General features: G+C 35.3%; 1 protein-coding gene across 1 annotated transcript in view; it reads left to right on the top strand.

Annotated features, from left to right (window-relative positions):
• The window catches only part of LOC140145947 (pikachurin-like), a 249,429-nt gene that overhangs the window by 85,865 nt on the left and 140,681 nt on the right, over positions 1 to 22,883 (top strand). Inside the window, 1 exon segment of the mRNA XM_072167684.1 lies at positions 5,846 to 6,076. Coding sequence (XP_072023785.1) covers positions 5,846 to 6,076 — 231 coding nt within the window.

Here is a 22,883-nt window from a genome sequence, read left to right as displayed (position 1 = left end):
TTAGGAAATGGAAAGTAGCTAAAGGAAGTATAGGGAGGATAATTATTGATATATGTAAAATTCATTCAAATATCGCTAAAATTGTACAATAATTATTTTGAGGAAATATTTTAATTTGGAAGGTTTTTGATTTACATGTGTATACATAGGGAGAATATTTTTTGAAACATGTGGAAATTTTTTAATTTACGTACATACATAATGTACATGGATAATATTTGTTGAAACAACAAAAAAACCAAAAACAACAACAACAGGAAACAATTAAATGTTGCTAAATTTATATATGGGTGGATGTTTTCACAATATCAATATTATCTTTGTAGCAGATGTCAGGTTTGATAAAAAATGGTGATTTATGTACTAATTACCATTTTCATTCAATTTTCATGTTCAACATATTCCAGTTCCTTTACAATAAAATCTGGGTTTTGCAAAGTGGCAAAATTACAAAGTTGTTCCACTTCCAAAATTGTTGATTTTGTAGGAGTTGGTCATATCACTCAAACTTCCTTTTTTTGTGTGGGTGCATATAACATTGAATTGTCAGATTGCATTTAAATAGATATAGCGACGGGGAAAAACACCCTGTTTTACGGGCGGATGTAAAAGTAGGGTCGGTTCAAACATTTTCAGTCAAAATATATACATTTTTGCCCCAAAACATGTTATTTTACATGATTTTATAGCAAAAAAGTTCTCCCAAAACAAAAAATCTGGGTTGGACGGGCCAGTAAAACAGGTTTTCATGTGTCCTAACATATAACTCTGAATAAGGGACTGTGCAATAATTATGTGTACCCCTAGAATTGAATTTCTACTTTTTTGTACGATTGTCATCCTCAATTAATGATGTACATCAACACCATATTAACCCTGAAATGCTTGAATTTTTGTAATAAAACTGATGTTATTCGTCAACATATTGATACACAAAATGTGGATGATTATAATGAAGTAGGAATTTTCTTTGTTATAGTTCAGCCCAAATTAAAAGAGGATGTATCTGATAGTGAAAACAAACAATATTTGGAAACAAAAAATCTATTGAGCCTGTTTTATTGGTCGAACTATGTGTTTTAAAAATTGGGTGAGATGTAGAGTTCAAATATTTTAAAACTCATAGCAAGACCAATAAATATTGAGCGTAAAGCATCCAATTTTATCATTATTATGTTTTGGATCTAATATTTTCACACACTTGGATTCATCAAAACATAATAATGCTTGAATTTGGTTAATTTTATCACAAAACATTGATGAAAATTAGCACATTATCCAGATTTTCAGATACATAACCACCAAAACAGAAAGAGAAGTCATTGACAGAGCAAACAGATTTGACTAAACTGCCTTCGCAGCCTGTGTGTCCTCATAATGGTGTAGCTCCGGGTCCTGTCACTCTCCTAACTATCGGAATTCCAACAATTGATTTTGGCATTTTTTTGTTTTTCGCGAAATCCTAAAACTCTTTAAATCTATAAAATTACCAAATTTGAACAAAAAAGACATATTAAGGTGTTTTTTCCAGGATGGTGAACAAAATTGTATTGTAATTTAATATCTTAATTCTATGGGCCGGATGACTCAGATTTTGAATTTTGAGGCCTTTAAAATTAAAAAAAATTCAGATTTTGCTTCTTTTCAAGCTTTCTGTGATTTTTTGTGGTAATTTCATGGCACAGTAAAAGTAGGTGTCTAAATGTAATTTTCTCCTAAAAGCAAACTAATATATTCAGGTATATTTATTAAAACACTCAAATATTGTAAAGATAAACAAATATCAGCTAAAACAAACCAACAGTATTTTATTTTTCAAAGGAACGCAAACATGATGTATCCAAATTTAAACGGTTATAATAGCCAATTTGCCTCTATAAAGAAAAGCAAAATTTCAACCTAAATTCCACAACCCCTTAAGTAAATTTCCAAGGTTTTTGGCATACCTAAAACTAAAAGAATGAAAATTTGGGTACCTATAAAACAGAAAAAAAGTAATTGCATTAAACCTGTGCAGTGAATCCAGTGAGCCTGCCTCCTAGCGGGCTCAATTCGATTTAAATTTGATTTTCTTCCTCATCCCACCGGAGTTGATTTAGTTACGGGAGCATCTCGCGTCATATCAGCCTTCGGTAGTTTACTTATCGCCAAACAGATGAGCAAACGAGAATTTTATACCGGGAGATTGCCACAAATTTGGCGATGATTGAATCATAATATTGCAATTTAGATGTGACTCTTTATGTCATTAGGGTCTGTTGGAAGGTCGCTATGACGATGGCTGCCATGTTTTAATTAGGTTCATTCTATTTATGGATGTGTATTTTATTATTATTGGTGTAAATGGGAGCAAATGTTTACAAAACATGCATATATTGGGTTATTCCAGTTGAAATCATACACCTCCTGGAAGACACAACCTTAGTCCTGACTCCATTAGAAATCTACAGATTCTACACTCCCTGTGTAAGATTAAGGTGATGTTTTCCATGGGGTGAATGGATTTTAAATGGAATAGCCCTTTTTTAGGCAATAGTAACAAATTAGTTCAATCCTTTGATCGACCATCAATGCTTGGTGGATCCTAATTATTTATGAAATCAATTAATTGACTTGTTAATTGTGATAACATATGAATCTTAGTATGTATAGATATTGACCAATGAATTTACACTGAAAACAAAAACTCGTATTATGTAAGCTGAACTAAGCTTTTGTTTAGTAGGACCACTAGTTTCCCCTGGTAAACTAGTTTTTAATGTCAGACTAAACGTCCATCTAGTATGCTTGGATAGTACAGCATGCAGTGAGGGAAATTGTTAGTACGGACATGCCGAACTATGCCAAATTATGGTACTTTACTAATAAGTGAAAATTAGTTGCACCGCAAAAGTCGGTCCAACTAACTTTTCTGGCTTTACGAATGGGTAGAACGAATCATGGTTGTGGACCGTACCAAGGGTTGTACTAAAGTTGAATTTACCGCCCTTTTGATCACATGACATGACTCTTATGACAAATAAAGCTAGTAGAGCTAGTCTCTACTAACCGTGGATGACATTTCACACATGCAGCTGTAGACATAGCACATCTAGCGTCTTGAGATGGACATTTTAGCCCCGATTCTAGCCCGTTAGAAATGGTCGAAGAAATGGAAAGGTATGTTTTATTGACATTTTTCCCAAGCTTGTTTTTGAATAACTTACAAACCGTTAGAATTTGAAATGAGATTGTAAATCGGAACACAAATGTCATGATCATGGACCGTGGGTTTGTGCATGCATGGTTGAGGCTGCCGAATTCGTGGGAACCTTCTTCATGCCGTGTGTAGTAGAAAACAGGGCTCGAAAAACGGGGCCAAGTCTGTTTTTCAAATTCTAACCATGCTAAAACGGTTTGTAAGTTATTAAAAAATACAAGGTTGGGAAAAAAGGTCAATAAAACGTACCTTTCCATATCTTCGACCACTTCTACCGGGCTAGAATTGGGCTAGTTCCACAGACTAGTTCAGTCAGCTGAACTAGTCGAACATTAGTACAGAATGCCCTATTAAAAAAAATAGTCGTACTTGACATCGTTTTTGATAGTAGAGCCCATTAGTAGAACACCCCAATATATAAGTAGAGTCCCTAGTAAGCTCTAGTAGGTCTAGTTGAACTAATTTATTATATTAGTAGGTCAAGGTTGAACTAGTATTTTGATAGTTAAGTCCCTAGTGTATCCTGACCTACTAACATATAGTTTAGTCCAGTCCAGCCGTATTAGTTACAAGTTAGTCGTACTTGACATTGTTTTAACTAACTTTTCCTTAGTTAGTCACCCCAAGTTTCGTTTTCAGTGTAGTATTAATTCTAATTAATTAGTTGGTAGTTGATTAATAACAAGCATCGAAGCAGCATTGATGGGTAATCACAAAATCAAACAAATTTGATCCTGGTGCCTTAGTCTTGGATGATGGCGACACCAGGATTGTATTTCAGGCGGGGTGGGGAAGGGTAATCTTTTTTATAAAAAAAACGGACCTTTTGTGAATTTGTCCTTCAAATAAGGACTGATTTTCAACATCTTTTACAGAAAACAGTGGACTTTTCTTTCAGATTGGCATTTTTGGAGGGGAAGGGCATTGTACCCTGCATACACCCCCCCCCCCTCCACGACTATGGCTCTTAATGCAACCCCTCCATTGAAAATATGAGCAAGATAAATACCTATTATATTCGTTCATGGCAGCTTCTGTTGTCAGTGGCTTTTTACATTAACACTCTCTATACTCATTGTATCCTAGCAGCCTGTGGCCAATCTCCAGACATTTTACTGTTAGTTTAACTCATTTTCATGGGAATATTTTGACGCTTTTATAGATCAAACAACGCAGTTGTATTTGTGTTATTATATTATGTTCCTACCTACTCAATAAAGCTTGAGTAAGTCACTGTTATTACAGGCTGATAACCATATTAAGAGGAAATATTAAACTAATATTGTGTAAGATTTGCTTTTTGAGAAGAGTGGAAGTAATATAACATGTATAATATAAGTGACTTAGTAAGAAAATAAATATGTGTTGTTCACTGTTATAATGTACTATACAAAGATTGCTGATGTAGAACATGTTATTTTTGTGTTTTATTATTGTTTCTTATTAGACAGCAATGAATTGGGTTTCTTTCATTTTTTTTCAAATTTTTTAATTAATTTAAAAAGCAATAGCGTAAGATTTGTGACAATTATTGATTATCATTTTTACCCCTCACAAAATGTTATTCAGATATGCACTATTCATTGGTTTGCTTCAAGTTCGGTAGTGACGTCTATGCTTTTTCGCAGTTGCATCGCAAGCATGCCGACAATCTCTATGCAATCTCTACGCAATTAAATTTACGCATGCGATTTGATACTGTGGTCAGCAAAATATGCCCTGTATGTCACTACCAAACTTAAGTTGAACCAAATTATATAGGCCAACAGTGTTTGAAATAAGGGACCTTTGGGCCAAAAGCCTGTGAAAATTGTGAAATTTTGTCACCAAAGGCAGCAAGACAGACCCAACTCATGCTGTCTTAGTGTCTTCACATCAGTCTATAGTATTACCTGTTATTGTCTGAAGTCTTACAAAGTGTCACAGAAATGTGGACCATTATAACATTGGCCCCTGAACATGTTTAAAGCAAAATGTCCCTATGTAACCTGTTGGCAGTTTTGTTTTTAAACATGTTCCGGGCCACAAGCACATAGGAGGTTTTTCCTGCCCAACAACGATGTGAAAAGTTACCAAGTGTCCGTATATTTTAAACCCAAGGGCTCAATGTCCTTTGAAAATTTTGTCTTAATTCTAGCACTGCAGATATGTGCTCTTTTCATATATTTTGAGTTGTGCATGTTAAAGTATTAGCAAATTTGATTGACAGTTGTAAGCACTTCGGGCAAGTTGTATAACATAGACTTTTAAGTAATTAAAATTACTTGGTCATTATGTCTAAAGCTGTGTTCACATTGTCGGACTTATGCCCGGTGGAACTTGGTTGCTAGGAGTAGTGGTAGGGTTTGTCAGGAGTAGTGGCAGTGTGATGATGGTCAGCCTTCAGCCAGACGTACGTCCAACGATTTACAAAAGTTGGTTGGAACTATAAAAGTCACAGTATTACCAGAAGTGGTTGCCGATTTTTACACTGACCAGAAGTGAATGCTTGGTGTGACTGGTTGGCATAGGAGTAGGCTAGGTGTGGCGTACTGTTTCCGCAGGGTGTAATTGTAAACACTACTTATGAAACAAAACAATCAAGCCAATGAAACAAAGTGTATATACCCTAAAACTTATTAACAACAATTTTTTAACCTATTTCAGAACAAATAATAGATATTGACAGCCCGGAAGCAAACACAGGCAAAGAGATGATGATGAACGATGAAGCTCCGGATGATTTCGACGGGAGTGGATCGGGAGATAGTTACTATGACATGGAGGAGGATTGCGAGGAGGTCAAATGTCATGCAGGAGGCATGTGTGAGATGGATCTCTATGGATCAGCACATTGTCAATGCAAATTGGGAACACAAGGGAGATACTGTGAAGATTGTAAGTACTTGATCTATCAATTAGATCATTGATTCATTTATCAATATTGATTGATAAATTGATCTACTAACATATAGATCAATCAATCAACTAATAAACCAAGTGATTACTCAATTAATCAATCAATCAGTTGATTGATCAATCAGTTAATCAACCAGTCATAAGATTTACACACTTGAAGGAGGACATTTGGGGAATGGATAATCAATCAATCAATAATTATGATTCATTCAATTGGCGGCTGATCAATCAATCAATGTTGTAATTTGCATTTTTGTGTGTCAAATGGATCCAAATCCACTAACAGTGATACTCCCCCCCCCCCGCTTCCCAATAGTTGTTTGGGCTATTATTCACACAAATTATTTTCCTGTTGTTGCGCATATCAATAAAGTCCTAACTTAATGCATAAATTCATACCAGTCATGCTTTACTAACTGCATGCACACCATTCTATATCAATCGAGGCCGTCAGCCTTTTCTGCAGGATGCGCCATCTTGTGGGTACTGCCGTTCTGCATGTCATGCTTAGACATTACGACCCGATTACGCAGAAGACGCAGCATGTGACGCACCTCTTCAGTCAAGCGTCAACACAGTGATTTTAGCAAAAAGGCACAAAATGCCGGCATTGACGTCACAATGACTACCTCTATACACAATGTTATGAGTCTCATTTTTTCATGTTAATTATATAAATTAATTATATAAAGCTAAAAAACTTTGATAGAGACAAGAATTTGAGCAAAGTTTGGTCCTATTTTGTTGCAATTTTATTCAACCGGCTGAAGGTTTTGGTGTATGTCGCTGGGTTCTTTTTCTGGTTCAAACTTGTTGGGCTTAAACCAAACTGTGAATTTGAAAATAATGTCAGTACTTGACACTAATAATAATCTTTGGTGACATTTCTATCCTTTAGTTGCCAACCCCAAGAAACCTTTACTGATCTCATTCCAAATTTGCAAAGTTCAGTAATTTCCATTAAACACACATAGCTCAAAATTTGACCTCAAGTTGAGGAGTATGAGTTTTTGTACCCAACCCATCCAAAGGTCATTCTATGAGTGGGGATGCCTATTGGGGTTATGGAACTGTGACATGACAGATGAGCATGTTGGGGGAAACTAGGCTTATACTTTGGGGTTAAACAGGTTAATTTTTGCCTCCAGGCATGGATATAGATTTATTGAAACTTTCTATTGTGGGTTACCTTGCCAATCTGATTTTGGTTTTGAATCCGATTTCACTAGTTTGTTAGAAACAGGGCTGGTCCTTGTGCGAGAAAAGTAAATGTAAATCTCCTTTCCAAACAATCCAGGCATTCTATTCAGGTCTCACATAGAATTGGCATCATACCAGTGGTATCCAGGGTCAAAGTCCCCTGTCAGAAGGAGAAGATCAATAGGATCAAATATGGGGTGATTTAAAATCAATTTCTTTTTCTCTCAATTTTACCCCTAAATATGTTTCCCAGGAGCCCACCATCAAAAAAAAAATTAGGGTAGCTGTGGCTGCTTGTTTGCTATACCCATCCCAATTTAGGATATGTAAGCCTAAAGCAGTATTCAGACTTTTTATTGTACGTACAATCTTGTATGCAACATATCTACGTTGTTTAATCTATTGCCATTCTATTTCCAGTAATGTTTAAGTTCTAACGAATGTTTGATGACGTAAAATCGATAATATATTTCTACTAGATATTACATGTAACATATTATCGATTTTTCGTCATCAAACATTTGTTAGAACTTAAACATTACACACTTAAAAAAATGACCCAAACGGGGTCATTTTTGACCCCAGCATAGTTATCAACTAAACACCATACCACTAACGGGGTCATTTTGACCCCATTGGTCGGGGTCATTGCAATGACTACGTATTTGGGTCAAAAAGTAACCCCATTGGGGTCAAAATATTACCACATTTCGGGGTCAAATGAAATGACCCCTTCAAAAGGGTTGCCTTATTGGGTTACTTAATGACCTCATTTCGGGGTCAAATGAAATGACCCATTTGAAAGGGTTGTTTTATAGGGTTACTCAATAACCACATTTAGGGGTTGTTTGGATATTTTAGTAGGCCTATGGTCATGCTGGTCCCACCAGGACATAAGTGTGTTTCTGCACAGAGAAAGCATTACATAAACAGCAAACTGCAAAATGCATCTGTGTATCACACTCACACAGTCATCGCCTATGACAGTTCACGTATTATAAGCTTACATGATATAAGCTTATAACAACTGCAGTCAAGACACCAGCCACGACAGCATGAATGATGAAATTGGAATGAATCTGCGTGCATAGACAAGGGTCTATGCATCCTTGCAGTCTCACTTTTCAACTAACTTTTCATATTCCATCATGCAGACAAGCACACACGACAATCCGCTGAGCTGCACAATCAGAACAAATATGGCGCTGATGTGACCACGTGAGCCGATGCACACCGTGTGTGCAAATAGTTCCGAAATGCAAGTCATTATAAAGTTGACAAATTGGGTAACTTCGGTCAAAAAATTAGTTTTATTTATTAATCAACAAACATTAATTGTAGCTCATGTTTAAACTCATTTATGAATTGAGATTTTCAAAGCGGAAGATTGAAACTGATATCAATGCGCGACGGTATCGGGAAAATGACCCCTAAGTTTTTGACCACGTGCGTCGTGGCTAAAATGACCTCGTGAATGTGGTCAAATTAAAACAGTACAACCCCCTTGAAGGGTCAAAACAACCCCAAACGTGGTCAATTCAAAATGACCACGGAAAATATAACCCCGTAGTTTTTAGTGTGTACTGGAAATAGAATGGCAATAGATAAAATAACGTAGATATGTTGCATACAATATTGTACGTACAATACTCGGAGTCTGTGGAGCGCTTAACTCTAACCTAATTCCCTGATTGAACAAAATCCAACAGCACGAAGCATATGCGCATGCATGCCTTCCAAGTGATTCGATGATGCGATCACCCGCAAGTCGTATGGTTTTGTTATGGCCAGAAAAACACCTGTGGCTATCCCTCACTATGTCCCGGGCGCCACCCTTAGGGGGGGGCGCTAAATTGACCAATTCAGCATCGATTCTGCGCCCCTCCAAGCGATGAAAGTCAAAATTGTTGCAAGAATTGCCTGTGCCTATTAAGATATTCTCGGGGAGGGGGTCTGGGTGCCAATTTTGTTTCTTGCCCCGGGCGCTACCAGCCCTAGTTATGCCACTGCAGATGGCAAACTATAAAATTGGTATTAATGAACCCACATGTTCTTGCACTCCTAAACACAAGTATCCATAATACCCAGCTTTCTTTCTTTCTAAACCTTCCTGCTAAAACCCTCTCAACTATCCCAATCATTACTCTCTTCCTCAAATGACGAATCAGTCCTCATAGTCCTACAAATATTGGTATTTGATGAGCCCATTAATTCTTGCACTCGTAAACCCAAGCCTCCATAGCGTATTTTCTATTCCATTCATGACCCGAACCTCGGCATGCATCGCAGTGTAAATTGTTCAATAAGCAAGAGCACATTACTCCCTCGAGGGTACATGCAATATTCGCCCTGTCTCTAAGCCGTGTGTAGAATGTTATCGCGACAATGTTGTCATTTCGCAGCAATAAGCTATTCCAGTTGCAATCCATACACCCGCTATGGAAGACATAACCTTAATCTCCCACATAGGGGGTGTGGATTTTAAATGGAGTCACCCCTTCAGGTAACCCCATTTGATATTCACACTGTGTAGAAGATTAAGGCCGTGTCTTCCATAAGGGGTGATGGAATTCAACTGAACAGCCCATTGTCCATGGAGGGACAAGTTATGTTCTCCGATGGCTGAATGCTGTGAATTAAATGTTATCACAATGAACATGGTTGTCATCCAAGAGTATAGTATGTTATCGTAACAATGCCGTCATTTAGAGCTTTGTTTGTCCTCAGAGAGGGAAATACTTCCTGCACAGTGCAGTGCAGCCTGTTACATTTATTAAAGCCATCAGAACAATAACGTTATCGGAGAAGGAACTCTATTAAATGTTGTCATTTTATGCTTTGCTTGTAGTTTTTCATAAGCTCAATTTTGTGAATCAAATTTTTATTAGAACTTATATTGGAAGTGATCAATAGCAGTGTGGCCAAAGATACAAGTAGGGTTTTTTTTCACTAGCTTATTAGCTAGTATCAAATTTGATCAGACCTTGCATGTACATTTATGTATCATAACAATGTTGCAATTTTGCACTTTGATTGTCAATGAAAAGAAAGATATATTTCTTTGAAAAGAAGGGTCTATTTCTTTCTTTCATATCTTAAGGCAGGTTGGAGGGCAGCATGACATAGCAGACAATTAAAGCTGATACACAAGAGGAATGGTATGGGTTCTTTAAAGATCCCAAGGCTTTGATAAGGGGTGTTATTTCTGTCTTTTTTTTAAGCACCTCTACTTGCACTAACACATTAAAACTCTCGCAATTTGGAAAAATTTATAAATACGTTGTTCACAATGTTTTGAGAGAAAGATGGTATATTTGCGCATATTTTGATACCCCATTTGTCTAATGTTGTTCAATATAAACAACACTGTAGTGCTGTTAAAGAAAAATACCCTAATTTATAAATCGCAGTTTACAGCGATCAGTGGTTATTAAATTATAAAGCCTGTCATTATCATGCTGACTTCAAATCAACGCAAATATCTGCAGCTTTTAAATTCAGGTATTTTTCTTTCAAAACACTGCTGTGTTGTTAATATTGATTGACATTGGACACAAAAAACATCCTTCCTTCTGTATACAATTAATAGTTCTGAAACTATATACGCATTTATAACGGCTGTGTTACTTTGTGCAATCATTATATAAGAATAAATCCTGGCTGTAGACCTGTGACCAAATGCTATTTTTAGCATGAATAGTATACTAACCTCAGGGAATAGCTCAAAAGCTTAATCAAATTTTAGAAAATAAACCCAAGACAATCACAAACAAATTTCTGTAGAGTTCTAGTCCTGGAGCAAAACAAAAGTCAACCTTGGTGCAGCGGTCACTCTGGTTTAAAAATATCTCCGCTTAGTTAACATTCAACGTAGCATGCAAGTTCACGTCGGCGACATATTTGGTCGCTGTAAAACCCTCATCAAAATTCGCTCACGTAGAAGACACAATTGCCGCAATCGGGCTGCAGACCACGCACCCTATTATGTAACACTAAATCAAAAGTCAATACTACACACTTGTGACACAACGCAAGTATGCGAGGCTGGACTGAGTAATTGTAATTCTTATGTATGGGAATAAATCTGAATGGGCCGGTTTCTTGAAGCATGGCTAGTGGTCAGGCTTCCTTAGCCATCAAGCTTAAGCCCAATTAGTCCTACATGTATGTACCAGTGCTTACAATATCACATCATACATCACCTAGAAAGATAAATCAATAAAATGGATCCACATCGGTAAGGCTAGCATACTAGCTTATGAAGCCTGACCACTAGCCAAGCTTCGAGTAATCAGACCCAGCGGATTTGCTCAGTGAAATGACCATGTGGATGTGCCACATACAGGTCTCATTTTCAGGCTTATTGAATAACAATGTCCCCCTTTTTAGTCAATTTTAGTATGAAAATTGGTCATTTGTTTAAAACAATTTTGAAAACAATTATACCATTTTCACCAAGCTGGAGTCCAATTTTGTATTCATATAGTTTTTTCAACAAGCTAAAAAATAGCAGAACTATGCATCTATTGGCAATCAATAGATCCTACATTGTGCAGTCATGCAAGCACAGGGAAGAATCTAGACTGCCTATGGCTATCACATCCAGGAAGCGTGAATATCACTCCCTATATCTACGATACTTAGCGCTATTATACCATCCACGTGCCTTGAAGCTTTAAACACATTACATGGCATACTCAGCTATGGGAATATGACTGGGAAAGTCAATGGGTTCATAGAAGGGTAGGTGAAGGAAAACGGATTGACATTCACAAAACATTTTCATTTTGGAATAAGAATATTTTGAAAACTTTGAGTGTTTATATATTTATTGGCAAGTATTAAAATACTTGCCAATAAATACATGATCAATCAATTCAAAGAAAAAGTCATCTCTAAATATAATTAACATTTTCCGTAAGAGAGCAAAAAATGCCATTTCTGAAGATATTGCATGATGAATAAAATGCTATCTTCTGAAGATAGCACAAATAAAATAATAATGAATGACATAATGTCATGACTTAATGAATGAAATGTCATCTTCTGAAGATACCACACAATTAATGATCTGCTAAACAATGTGGTCCATACATTTCCATGGAGGTTGCAGTACACCACTTGTGCAATTTTGTTACATGCTCCACCTGACCGTCATAATCATCATCATCATCATTATTTACGATACAGGTAAAAGACGAGTAGCATGTGGTATAATGTGTATGCATTGCTACATTATCATTGCTTATGTGTGCTTCATGTTTTGTTGAACAGCAGATAATCTAAATCAATGTTTAGAGAACTGGTCCTACTTGTATCACTTGTGACAAAGATGTTTTTGAATGGATAAAACAGATTATTGTGTACAAATCCAAATGATATTTGTTTTATTGACAATTCTGATGAATTTATTTGTGGATCTTTTGAATGGAATTGTAATATTTAGTCACTTATATTCTTTTGAAGATAGCACATATGTATTGAATAAACTGGTAGATTTTGAAGATGGCACAATGATGAATAGAATGCTTTCTTCTGAAGATAGCACATGTTGGATTAAAATAATATCTTCTGAAGAGAGCACAAAATGAATTAAATGCTATCTTCTGAAGATAGAACAAAGAATAAAATGCTATCTTCTGAAGATATCACAATGAATAAAATGCCATCTTCTGAAGATATCACAATGAATAAAATGCTATATTCTGAAGATAGCACAATGAATAAAATGCTATCTTCTGAAGATATCACAATGAATAAAATGCTATCTTCTGAAGATATCACAATGAATAAAATGCTATCTTCTGAAGATATCACAATGAATAAAATGCTATCTTCTGAAGATATCACAATGAATCAAATGTTATCTTCTGAAGATATCACTGAATAAAATGTTATCTTCTGAAGATAGCACAATGAATAATATGCTATCTTCTGAAGATAGCATTAATGAATAAAATGCTATCTTCTGAAGATAGCACAATGAATAAAATGCTATCTTCTGAAGATAGCACAATGAATAAAATGCTATCTTCTGAAGATAGCACAAAGAATAAAATGCTATATCAGTAATCACTCGATAGTTAGCACATGTGCCTTCTATCGTGCGCTTTTGAAGATATGCCAAAATGAACAGCGCCATCCACAAAAGTGTAAATGGTTTTGAGCAAATCATCGATACAAATAGTTATATACGAACAAGTCAACCTGCAAATTTGTGTCTCAATCTCATTAGCTCAGTTCGTAAAGCGCCGGACTTTGGTACAAATTCAGAAGAGCCAAGAGAGTGCGGGTTCGGGACTCGTTATAAACGTTTCCGTTGTTCTATTTGTTTCAGTTGTTGGTTTTTGTTTTTTGTTGTTGTTGTTTTTTAGTTTTTGTTTTTCATTGTGTTTCTTTTTTTGTTTCTTTTTTATTCATATTGGGGTCATGGATTATTATATTCAACACTTTAGCCGGGTAGGGCATCGATGTTAATGAGGAGGTCCTTTTTTTCCATTACACACCACAGAAATTCCACAATCTTCAAAGGCCCTGATGACAGTTCCCTTAAACTTCATTGTAGTGCCAATATGTCCTCCAATAATTCTCCAACCCCTTTGTTGGAGGTTAAGATCATATGGATTGATAATGCATAATGGTTATATTAACTTTAATACAAAAGCAAACCATTTCCACTGGATGATCTGAAGATAGCATTTTATTCATTGTGCTAAAGTAATTCCTTATAAAAAATTTAAAAGACACCTAGTCTTGAGAAGCTGAAGAGTAAGGTAAAATCTGAATGTGGAGCTCAAAATATATGATAGAGCTTAGTGTGTTAAATCGGGTGAAGTTTTTAGGGTCCCTATACATGCTCTGTGTGTTGCTGTGTGAGTGGGCCAACCGTTTCTTAGGCAATTAGTGGAAGATGTCCGCATAGTTTTCATAATGTAGGACAATGAATAAAATGCTATCTTCTGAAGATAGCACATATAATGAATAAAATGCTATCTTCTGAAGATAGCAAAATGAATAAAATGCTATCTTCTGAAGATATCACAATGAATAAAATGCTATCTTCTGAAGATAGCACATATAATGAATAAAATCCTATCTTCTGAAGATAGCACAAATAATGAATAAAATGCTACCGTATCTTCTGAAGATAGCACATATAATGAATAAAATGCTATCTTCTGCAGATAGAACAATGAACAAAATGCTATCTTCTGAAGAAAGCAAAATGAATAAAATGCTATCTTCTGACGATAGCATATAATTATAATGAATAAAATGCTATCTTCTGAAGATAGCACATATAATGAATAAAATGCTATCTTTGGAAGATAGCACAATGAATAAAATGCTATCTTCTGAAGATAGCACATATAATGAATAAAATGCTATCTTCTGCAGATAGAACAATGAACAAAATGCTATCTTCTGAAGATAGCAAAATGAATAAAATGCTATCTTCTGAAGATAGCATATAATTATAATGAATAAAATGCTATCTTCTGAAGATAGCACATATAATGAATAAAGTGCTATCTTCGGAAGATAGCACAATGAATAAAATGCTATCTTCTGAGGATAGCACATATTTTTTGAATAATGTGCTATTTTCTGAGAGAGCACATAAATAATAGTATCTTACAAAATAGCACATAACCACGATAACTTCTGAAGATAGCAAAAGTGGATAAAATGCTATTTTCTTAAGATATTCCATGATGAATAAATAATATCTTCTGTGTGCATTGCCACATTATTATTGCTTGCATACATTTCATGTTGTGATTAACCTTCCAGAAACACAAATGTGACCATCCACCACGAAGTGGTAGTAAAGTCGGCCCTAGATCATTTTCTGTTTATTGCAGATTTTGAAAGAATATACTTTCAGCTTAAAAATGACACCTCAACCAGCTTTATCGGACATCTAGAAGTGAAGTTATGGTTCAACAAAGGTCAAATTCCTACTGTATTTTACATAGAAATCCATTTACTGTTTTTGATTGTATCTCAAAATGGAAAATGCCGACTTTACGACCAGTTTTTGGTGGATGGGCACAAATGTACAATTTCTAAACATTTTGACAACAGTTTTCAAAAAGTAATTCTACTTTTTAATAACAGTAAAATAATGTTGGGTTCTTAAAAGATGTATTAAACATAAAATTTTGCTTATAATGTTGTCAATTGTTATGCTACAATGATTAAAGTTCAAAACTTTGATCCAATCAAATCAGCAGAGCTTTTGTTTAGACCAAATGTTTCAAACTTTAATCATTCAATATACCAACACAGATGAACTTTCATGTTACAATATTTTTTAAACTTTTGAAAATATTCTGAAACTATGAAACTTTTTATAATCTTTATATGTGTACATCCATATCAAAACGATGCACTTGTCGGCTCCTACATGTATCTCATTTCAAATAATAGCTACGAATAAATACCAGACTCATATCAAGTGTAGGTCGCTTCAAATCATCCCCAAGTCAAATTGTATAAGGAATGTTCTCTGTATTCCTAAACCATGTGACTTGGGATGATTTAAAGTGACCTCCACTTCGGAAATGAATCTGGTATTTATTCCTAGCTATTATATCAAATGAGACACATGTAGCAGCCGACAAGTGCATCGTTTTGATATGGATGTACACATATAAGCTGACATTTACATGTTTTGGCAACCTTTAGTGCACCCTTTTGAAAATGTTGCAAAAACTTTTTAGTGTTTGCTGGGCTTATATCAGTAGTAGGTTACATGAGGAAGACACAATTTCTATTTGCTAAAAGCGTGCCACGACACCATTTTAACAGTACAGCACCTTTTGTTCAAAAAAGGAAGATGCATTGACACGGACGTTCTCTTTATTGCACTGTTGTACAAAAGCTCTGTAAACAATTCTTGTTCAGTTAATAAAAGTTATCAGTCGTGAATACGGACGTTACCCCTTTGGGAGGGGAAAGGCGTGTTTATTATTAAAACCAGGTTGTTATTTAAAATGACACTCTGGCTATGATGAGTTCTTAAAGGACTTCCTAATGCTCTGTGTGCTAGCCAGAGGTTTCAACATAAAAAAAACAAGTTTTGACATATTTTCTCAAAATTTCGAGAGCTATTTTAAGAACCACGGAACCATTACTAGGCTTGTTTGTGCTCATTTTAATGCATTTTCATGCTGATTCCAAATATGGTCATGAAATTTACAATTCTTAAATTTTTTAAACTTATCGCCTGCATTCGACACTCTGTGGAACGAATTAAAATTAAGAGTATCTGTGTACACTGCACTGGAATATGAGCCCAAATGGTCTAATTAGTTTCCAGTGGCAAAGGTCAATTAATTCCATTTGACAATCATAACTGAAAATTTGACCTCAGGTTGTGGAGTATGAGTTTTGGTACCCAACACACTCAAAGGTCATTGTAATGAATGTGGAAATGAATAGGGGTTAAAGAACTGTGTCTATATAGATGAGTTTGTTTGAGGTCCTATATATATGACAGGGAAAGTGGCAGTTGGCTCTTTATTTTGAAAGACAACCAAAAGAAAATTGGTTTAACTCTCTCCACGTGCAGACTGCAGACGACTAGTTTAAAATGCCGTATTTTTAAAAATTCAAAAAATGACAGAATTTTACATTTTCATGACCATATTTGGAATCAACATGAGAAATCTTTAAAATGAGTACAAACAAGCCTAGTATTGGTTCAGAGGCTCTTGAGATAGCTCTTGATATTTGGAGAAAGTATCTCAAAACTTGAGACTTTTATGTTTAAGCCTATGGCTAGCATGCAGAGCATATTTAAGGGAGATGGGAGTACTCTTATCTGTTGTTCTTGTACCCAGAGATTTGAGAGCCACTTGTTTAATGACAAGGAAGTTATGTTTTGCTTTTGCTTTGTTTTTGTTTCATGACCATTGCTCTAGATCAAGGGTTAACAACCTTTTTCTAAGGCAGATTGCCAAGTTTAAGATTTTAAATGTCTTTTGTTTTGTTGTGCCAGAGCAACTTGACTAACCAGCAAGGTATAGGGGTGCACACCACTAAATAACCGTCCCATTGAAATACACAGGAAAATACAAGAAAGTAAGTTTGTTTTTCTACGCCATGTAACAACATTTTTAATATTTTGATCGAATCAACGTCTTAAATAAAGATTAAACTTTTATTTAAATTTGATTTTTTTTTTGTTTAAGTTAAGACAAACTTGAGAGATATGAACTCCAGAACAGCGCCATCCCGAATTTCAGCTGACACTTTCGCCTCCTTACCAGTTCCAGCCATGATATTGTTCCGAGGGCCTATTGCCCATGTACATTCGATTCGGAACATTTTCTGAACAGATTTGTAATGTTGAGCTCCTATTCTATCGTTTTTCAAAACAACCAAGAGTCACTCACATTTGGTTCCCTCGACGCCGATATATTTCGCAGATAGGCGCTATTTTTTACCGAACTATGAAGGGTTACACCAAATGCGGAAGGATTTAGTGTAGTGCACCCATAGTAGCTTATAGTATGCCCTTTGACATGACATATTGGGATATTTGAGTTACAATCCATGCACCTCCTATGGAAGCATGCATGCAGGGTTTTAAATTTAAAATTGAGACACCCATTTAGGTAACCCCCTGTGAAATTCATACTCATGTGTAGAAGATTAACCCTTAAGATTAATGGTATTTTTCTATCGTAAGGGATATTAATGAAAAAGCAGAGAAGATGAAAAAGAAGTCACTTGGTATCCCCGGAATCGAACCTTGGACCCCTCTATGCCAAACAGAAGATCACTGACTGGTAGTCATGGGGGTCATTTGCTGGGCCATCCAGTAATTGTGTGGAGTATATTTGACTTAGGCTGATTGCGTCATGGCATCATGTAGGAAGCATGCATGCGCTGTGCTTTTCCTACATATCATGGCCGGATTTCAACTGTAAACCTATGATGTGTCATTTTACTCCTTATGAATACATTGCTGTGGAGAAAAGGCTCAGTTTCCCTCCGATCTCAACATCAAACTTGCGAGAGCGTAGCACAAACATTGAGAGTGTCAGCCCCAAAACCTATGCGTCAGTGTGGCCATTGATTCTTGACTGGTTGGGATTTTGCCAACTGTAGCTAATTGCTAATTCAGACATTTCTCATTTATTCTCATTGGGTCACATATCAGTGAAATCAATTCAGGTAAAATGTCATAGTAATTTATTCTGTGCCCTAATTCTTATCACCTATTTTAAGACTTGTATTTCTCATGAGAGCACTGAGCATTACAAATTTACAATAATAGAAACTGTGTTCAGATGCACAATAAACTCAGAGTTATCATTACACTTGAGGGGTAATTATTATCACTCATTTTAAGACTTGTATTTCTCAAGAGAAAACTGAGCATCATAGTAATAGAAACTGTGTTCAGATGCACAATAAACTCAGAGTTATCATTACACATGAGGGGTCATCACTATACACTTGCAGTTTGTTCAGCTCATAATCGGTGGGCCTTATAACATTTTGGATTAATATCAATATATTTTATTTTGATAATTGTCTTGTAACATCTTGCCAGAAGCATCACAAATTAATATTAATAGATCATACATGTCACCTATATCGTTTCAAACAAATATATGGGCATGTGCCACACAGACTTTTGGATGCTGGCTTTCTTTAAAACTACATTTTTTTGTTTTTGCAACACATCAGTATACAATTTTTTTTTCACAAAAAGCACCAAAATTTGCCCAAATTGGGTGCTTTTGAGGGCACTTTTATCTAAATGCGTCCAAGGGCACTTTTATCCAAAAAAAGGTACCACAAAACCGTGGTACATCCCCGTACACCTTCTACCAGGGAGAACCCCCTCCGTGGAAGGAGCTTCCTGATTCGCCATTTATCTTACCCATTTTGTAGGCCTTTGTAAAATATGTGGGAAAAGGTTAAATATGAATTTTACTAGTCCCCTCTTCTCATTCTTTATACTGTTCAATTTTAGTTTGCGTATTCCTTTTACTTCCCAGTGTGATTTAAACTGAAATGTGTTGCAAATATTAGTTTTGCAAATTAGTTTTTTGTTCAATTTGGAGTCATAATTATGAATGAACTTCCATGTTTTCAGGATTTTCCATGTCTCCATGGCAGGTGTGAACATTACTGTACTGAATATTTACATGTAGGCCTACAGTTTATGAAAGGGGAAAGTTATAATGATAATTGGTTCATTAATTATGAATTAGGCATATCATATCTCGCTCATATTTCCCATTCTTTTATCAATTTGATATTAAATTTTTACTAATTACTGACATCGTAAAATTGTAGTAAAATGGCATATCATATCTCGCTCATATTTCCCATTCTTTTGTCAAGTTGATATTAAATATTACTAATAACTGACATCGTAAAATTGCAGTAAAAATGGATGAATATTATATTAGCTCACATTATATGAACAAAAAATGCATCATCTCTAGTGCCATAGTTCAATGCGTCACATTCAACAATCATTACTCTCAATAATAAACCTCAGGATATGGGGAATGAGTTTTTCTACCCAAAAATTCAAAGGTCATTCTATGCGTATACAAGCATAATTGGGGTTATTGAACTGTGTCTTGCTAGATTGTGCTATTTGTTGGTATTAGCATTTCATTCCAGCTAATACAGTGATTCCAGCTAGTGCTAAAGAAGATATCGGTTGGCACGTTGAAATTACTTAGAAAAATAATCATCCCAGAGCCATGCATTTAATATTGCATGGCATTATTTCCTCCTGAGTTAAAATGGTGATAAAATAAGGTTATTTCCAATCTTAAGAGATTATAATTCTAAACTTCCCACGTAAATATCTTATTTATCATTTTCTGACAACAGAACATTATAGAAGAGAGTTGACTGAGTAAGTGGCTTTTTGCTTCCTATTGTAAGAAGGTTGCCACAATTATATAGACCAAGTGTGTCTCAAGCACCAACCATTTTCCCCACATTTTTCAGTGGGCACCATTTTAGCTCAGTTTGACTGCGACAATGGTGTGTGTAAGTCTTAACCCTAAATCAGTGCAAAGTTTGGCGTTTATCATCTGCAAAATGTTTAAATTCTACACTATTTTAGCCCAAAATTAAGGCGTTTACCAAGTTTAAAACATGTAGATTGCAATTCTAGTTGATTTCGTCCTGATAGATGGAGATAGCCTTCCATTGCATTCCAAAAGCATACAAAAACGATATTTACTTCGTACCGTATAGTCGTGCGGAAGAATCTTTTATGCACCTGGAATAGGGAAATAACAAAAAATAGCTCCGAAATCTCTGTGTAGAAGCTACGGAAGCGTAAACTGCTCATTTGCATAACAAGGAACAACGTTAGAGCCAACACCCTTAATATCAATGTAGTTGAGAGTGGATTTATCATGCCAGGAAAAGGCGGTGTTGTTTAGCCCAATTTGTAACCCAATTTGTGCGGTTAATACATGACATGGCAACACTGATTGCAAACCCCTCCAGAGTCGTGATTAGATCCCCATTAGTGGGCTATTATCTTAATTGCTTTTTAGCGCTGGTAATTTAACGTTTACCTCCCGGGCGTACTAATCTCCAGTGTCATTGTTGCCCCCTTTTTGACGCTGCCAATGTTTGACAATATTTGGTAGACTCCCGCGGTTTACCGACATATTTAATTCCATTACAGTTGTGTAGCTATATTTGAGTAACAACCGCATTGGGAGTAGATTGTTTTTTTGTTGTTTTGATTTTTAACTTCAAGGGATGGTGGGAATAAATTTATCATAGAAGATGATATGAAGACTGTGATATGTTTTGAATACCAATGACAATCGGACAATGTTTTGTTAGTGTCTTTCATAAAGTACCTTAAACTGGCAGGGTTTTTCTCCCTTTTTTATATTAGGGAACAAACCAAAAGATCGATGACGTCCTATAAACGTAACTGGTTTTATTTAGGGGAGGGGTAAAAATACTTGATTACGTTTGTACAAAAACATCAGTCTGAAAAAATGTGTCATTATTATTATTATGTCAAAATTTTCAATATTTTATTATTACTTTTCTGGCAGGGAGGGAGGGGTCGGCTGAGAAAGCGAAACCAGTTATGTTTAAAGGATGTCATCGATCTTTTGGTTTGTTCCTTTAACCCATTACCATAAATCCAATATGTTAAAATTTAGGTTCTTAATATATAAAGATTAGGAAATTACACCAATTTTTTATTGCACCTTGTTGCTTGTTTACGTTGAAAAATATAGCACATTTTGCTAAGAGTTTTTTTGGATGTTTGTGTAAAATAAATGAAATTCTGGAAATAAAATAATGATGTTCTTTAATTACACAGCATGAATTGAACCAACAAGAGTCAATAGACAGTATTAAATAAACCTCTTTCTGAAATGATTTTGTGCTTTAATAAGTACTATGGGTATAATCTTGGTGTAGGAAAGTAGCAAAGTGAGTTGCAAGTTTTAGTTCCAGCATTAGATTGGAAAGAGTTAACTTACAAAGTCTCGGCAAGTAATGATATTTTTACATGGTCATTAATATTTCCTAAGTTTATGTAATAAATGCTATGAAATGCTATCATGTTATTTTTAATTTTATTCCTTACAATTTACATGTTATCTTTAGAAGATGGAATTCATTATGTGCTATCTTCAGAAGATAGCAGTTTATTTGTTATGTGCTATCTTCCGAAGATAGCATTTTATAAGAGAATCCTGCTCTCAACTAAATTGATATTAAGGGTGTTGGCTCTCAAAATGTTAGGCCTTGTTATGTAAATAAGACAATTTCATGCTCCATGACTTTCACACTGGAGCTCGGAGCTTGTTCCTTTGTTATGCTAAATTCTTTCCCTATTTTCTGTGCATAAGGTCCTTCCTATACAGGTGAATGCACATGAAAAGAGTGTGTGCCGCGAGTATGATGGTGGTGTCAAAAAATGTAATGATTCATGATGTGCTATCTTCAGAAGATAGCATTTTATTCATTATGGGCTATCTTCAGAAGATAGCGATTTATTTGTTATGGGCTTTCTTCAGAAGATAGCATTTTATTTACTATGTGTTATCTTCAGTGCTATCTTCAGAAGATAGCATTTTATTTGTCATGGGCTTTCTTCAGAAGATAGCATATGTGCTGTCTTCAGAAGATAGCATTTTATTTGTTATGGGCTTTCTTCAGAATATAGCATATGTGCTGTCTTCAGAAGATAGCATTTTATTTGTTATGGGCTTTCTTCAGAAGATAGCATATGTGCTGTCTTTAGAAGATAGCATTTTTATGTGCTATCTTCAGAAGCTAGCATTTTATTTGTTATGTGCTATCTTCAGAAGATAGCCTTTTATTCATTACATCTATTTTAAATCAATCTATTTAGATTGTCATGAACTGTTAAAAGATTGAAATAAAATATTTCAATCGTTCAATATAAAGAGAATAGCAACCTTACCAATATGCTATTCCAGATAAGACTACCCCCACCTCCCTTAAACCAATTTTCTTTTGGTTGTCTTTCAAAATAAAGAATAAGAAGCCAACTGCCACTTTCCCTGTCATATAGGATCTCAAACAAACT

This window comes from Amphiura filiformis, chromosome 2 (genome assembly GCF_039555335.1).
Source record: "Amphiura filiformis chromosome 2, Afil_fr2py, whole genome shotgun sequence".
Taxonomy (NCBI): Eukaryota; Metazoa; Echinodermata; class Ophiuroidea; order Amphilepidida; family Amphiuridae; genus Amphiura; species Amphiura filiformis.
The sequence above is the reverse complement of the archived record's forward strand: the minus strand, read 5'-3'. Positions and strand labels throughout refer to the sequence as shown.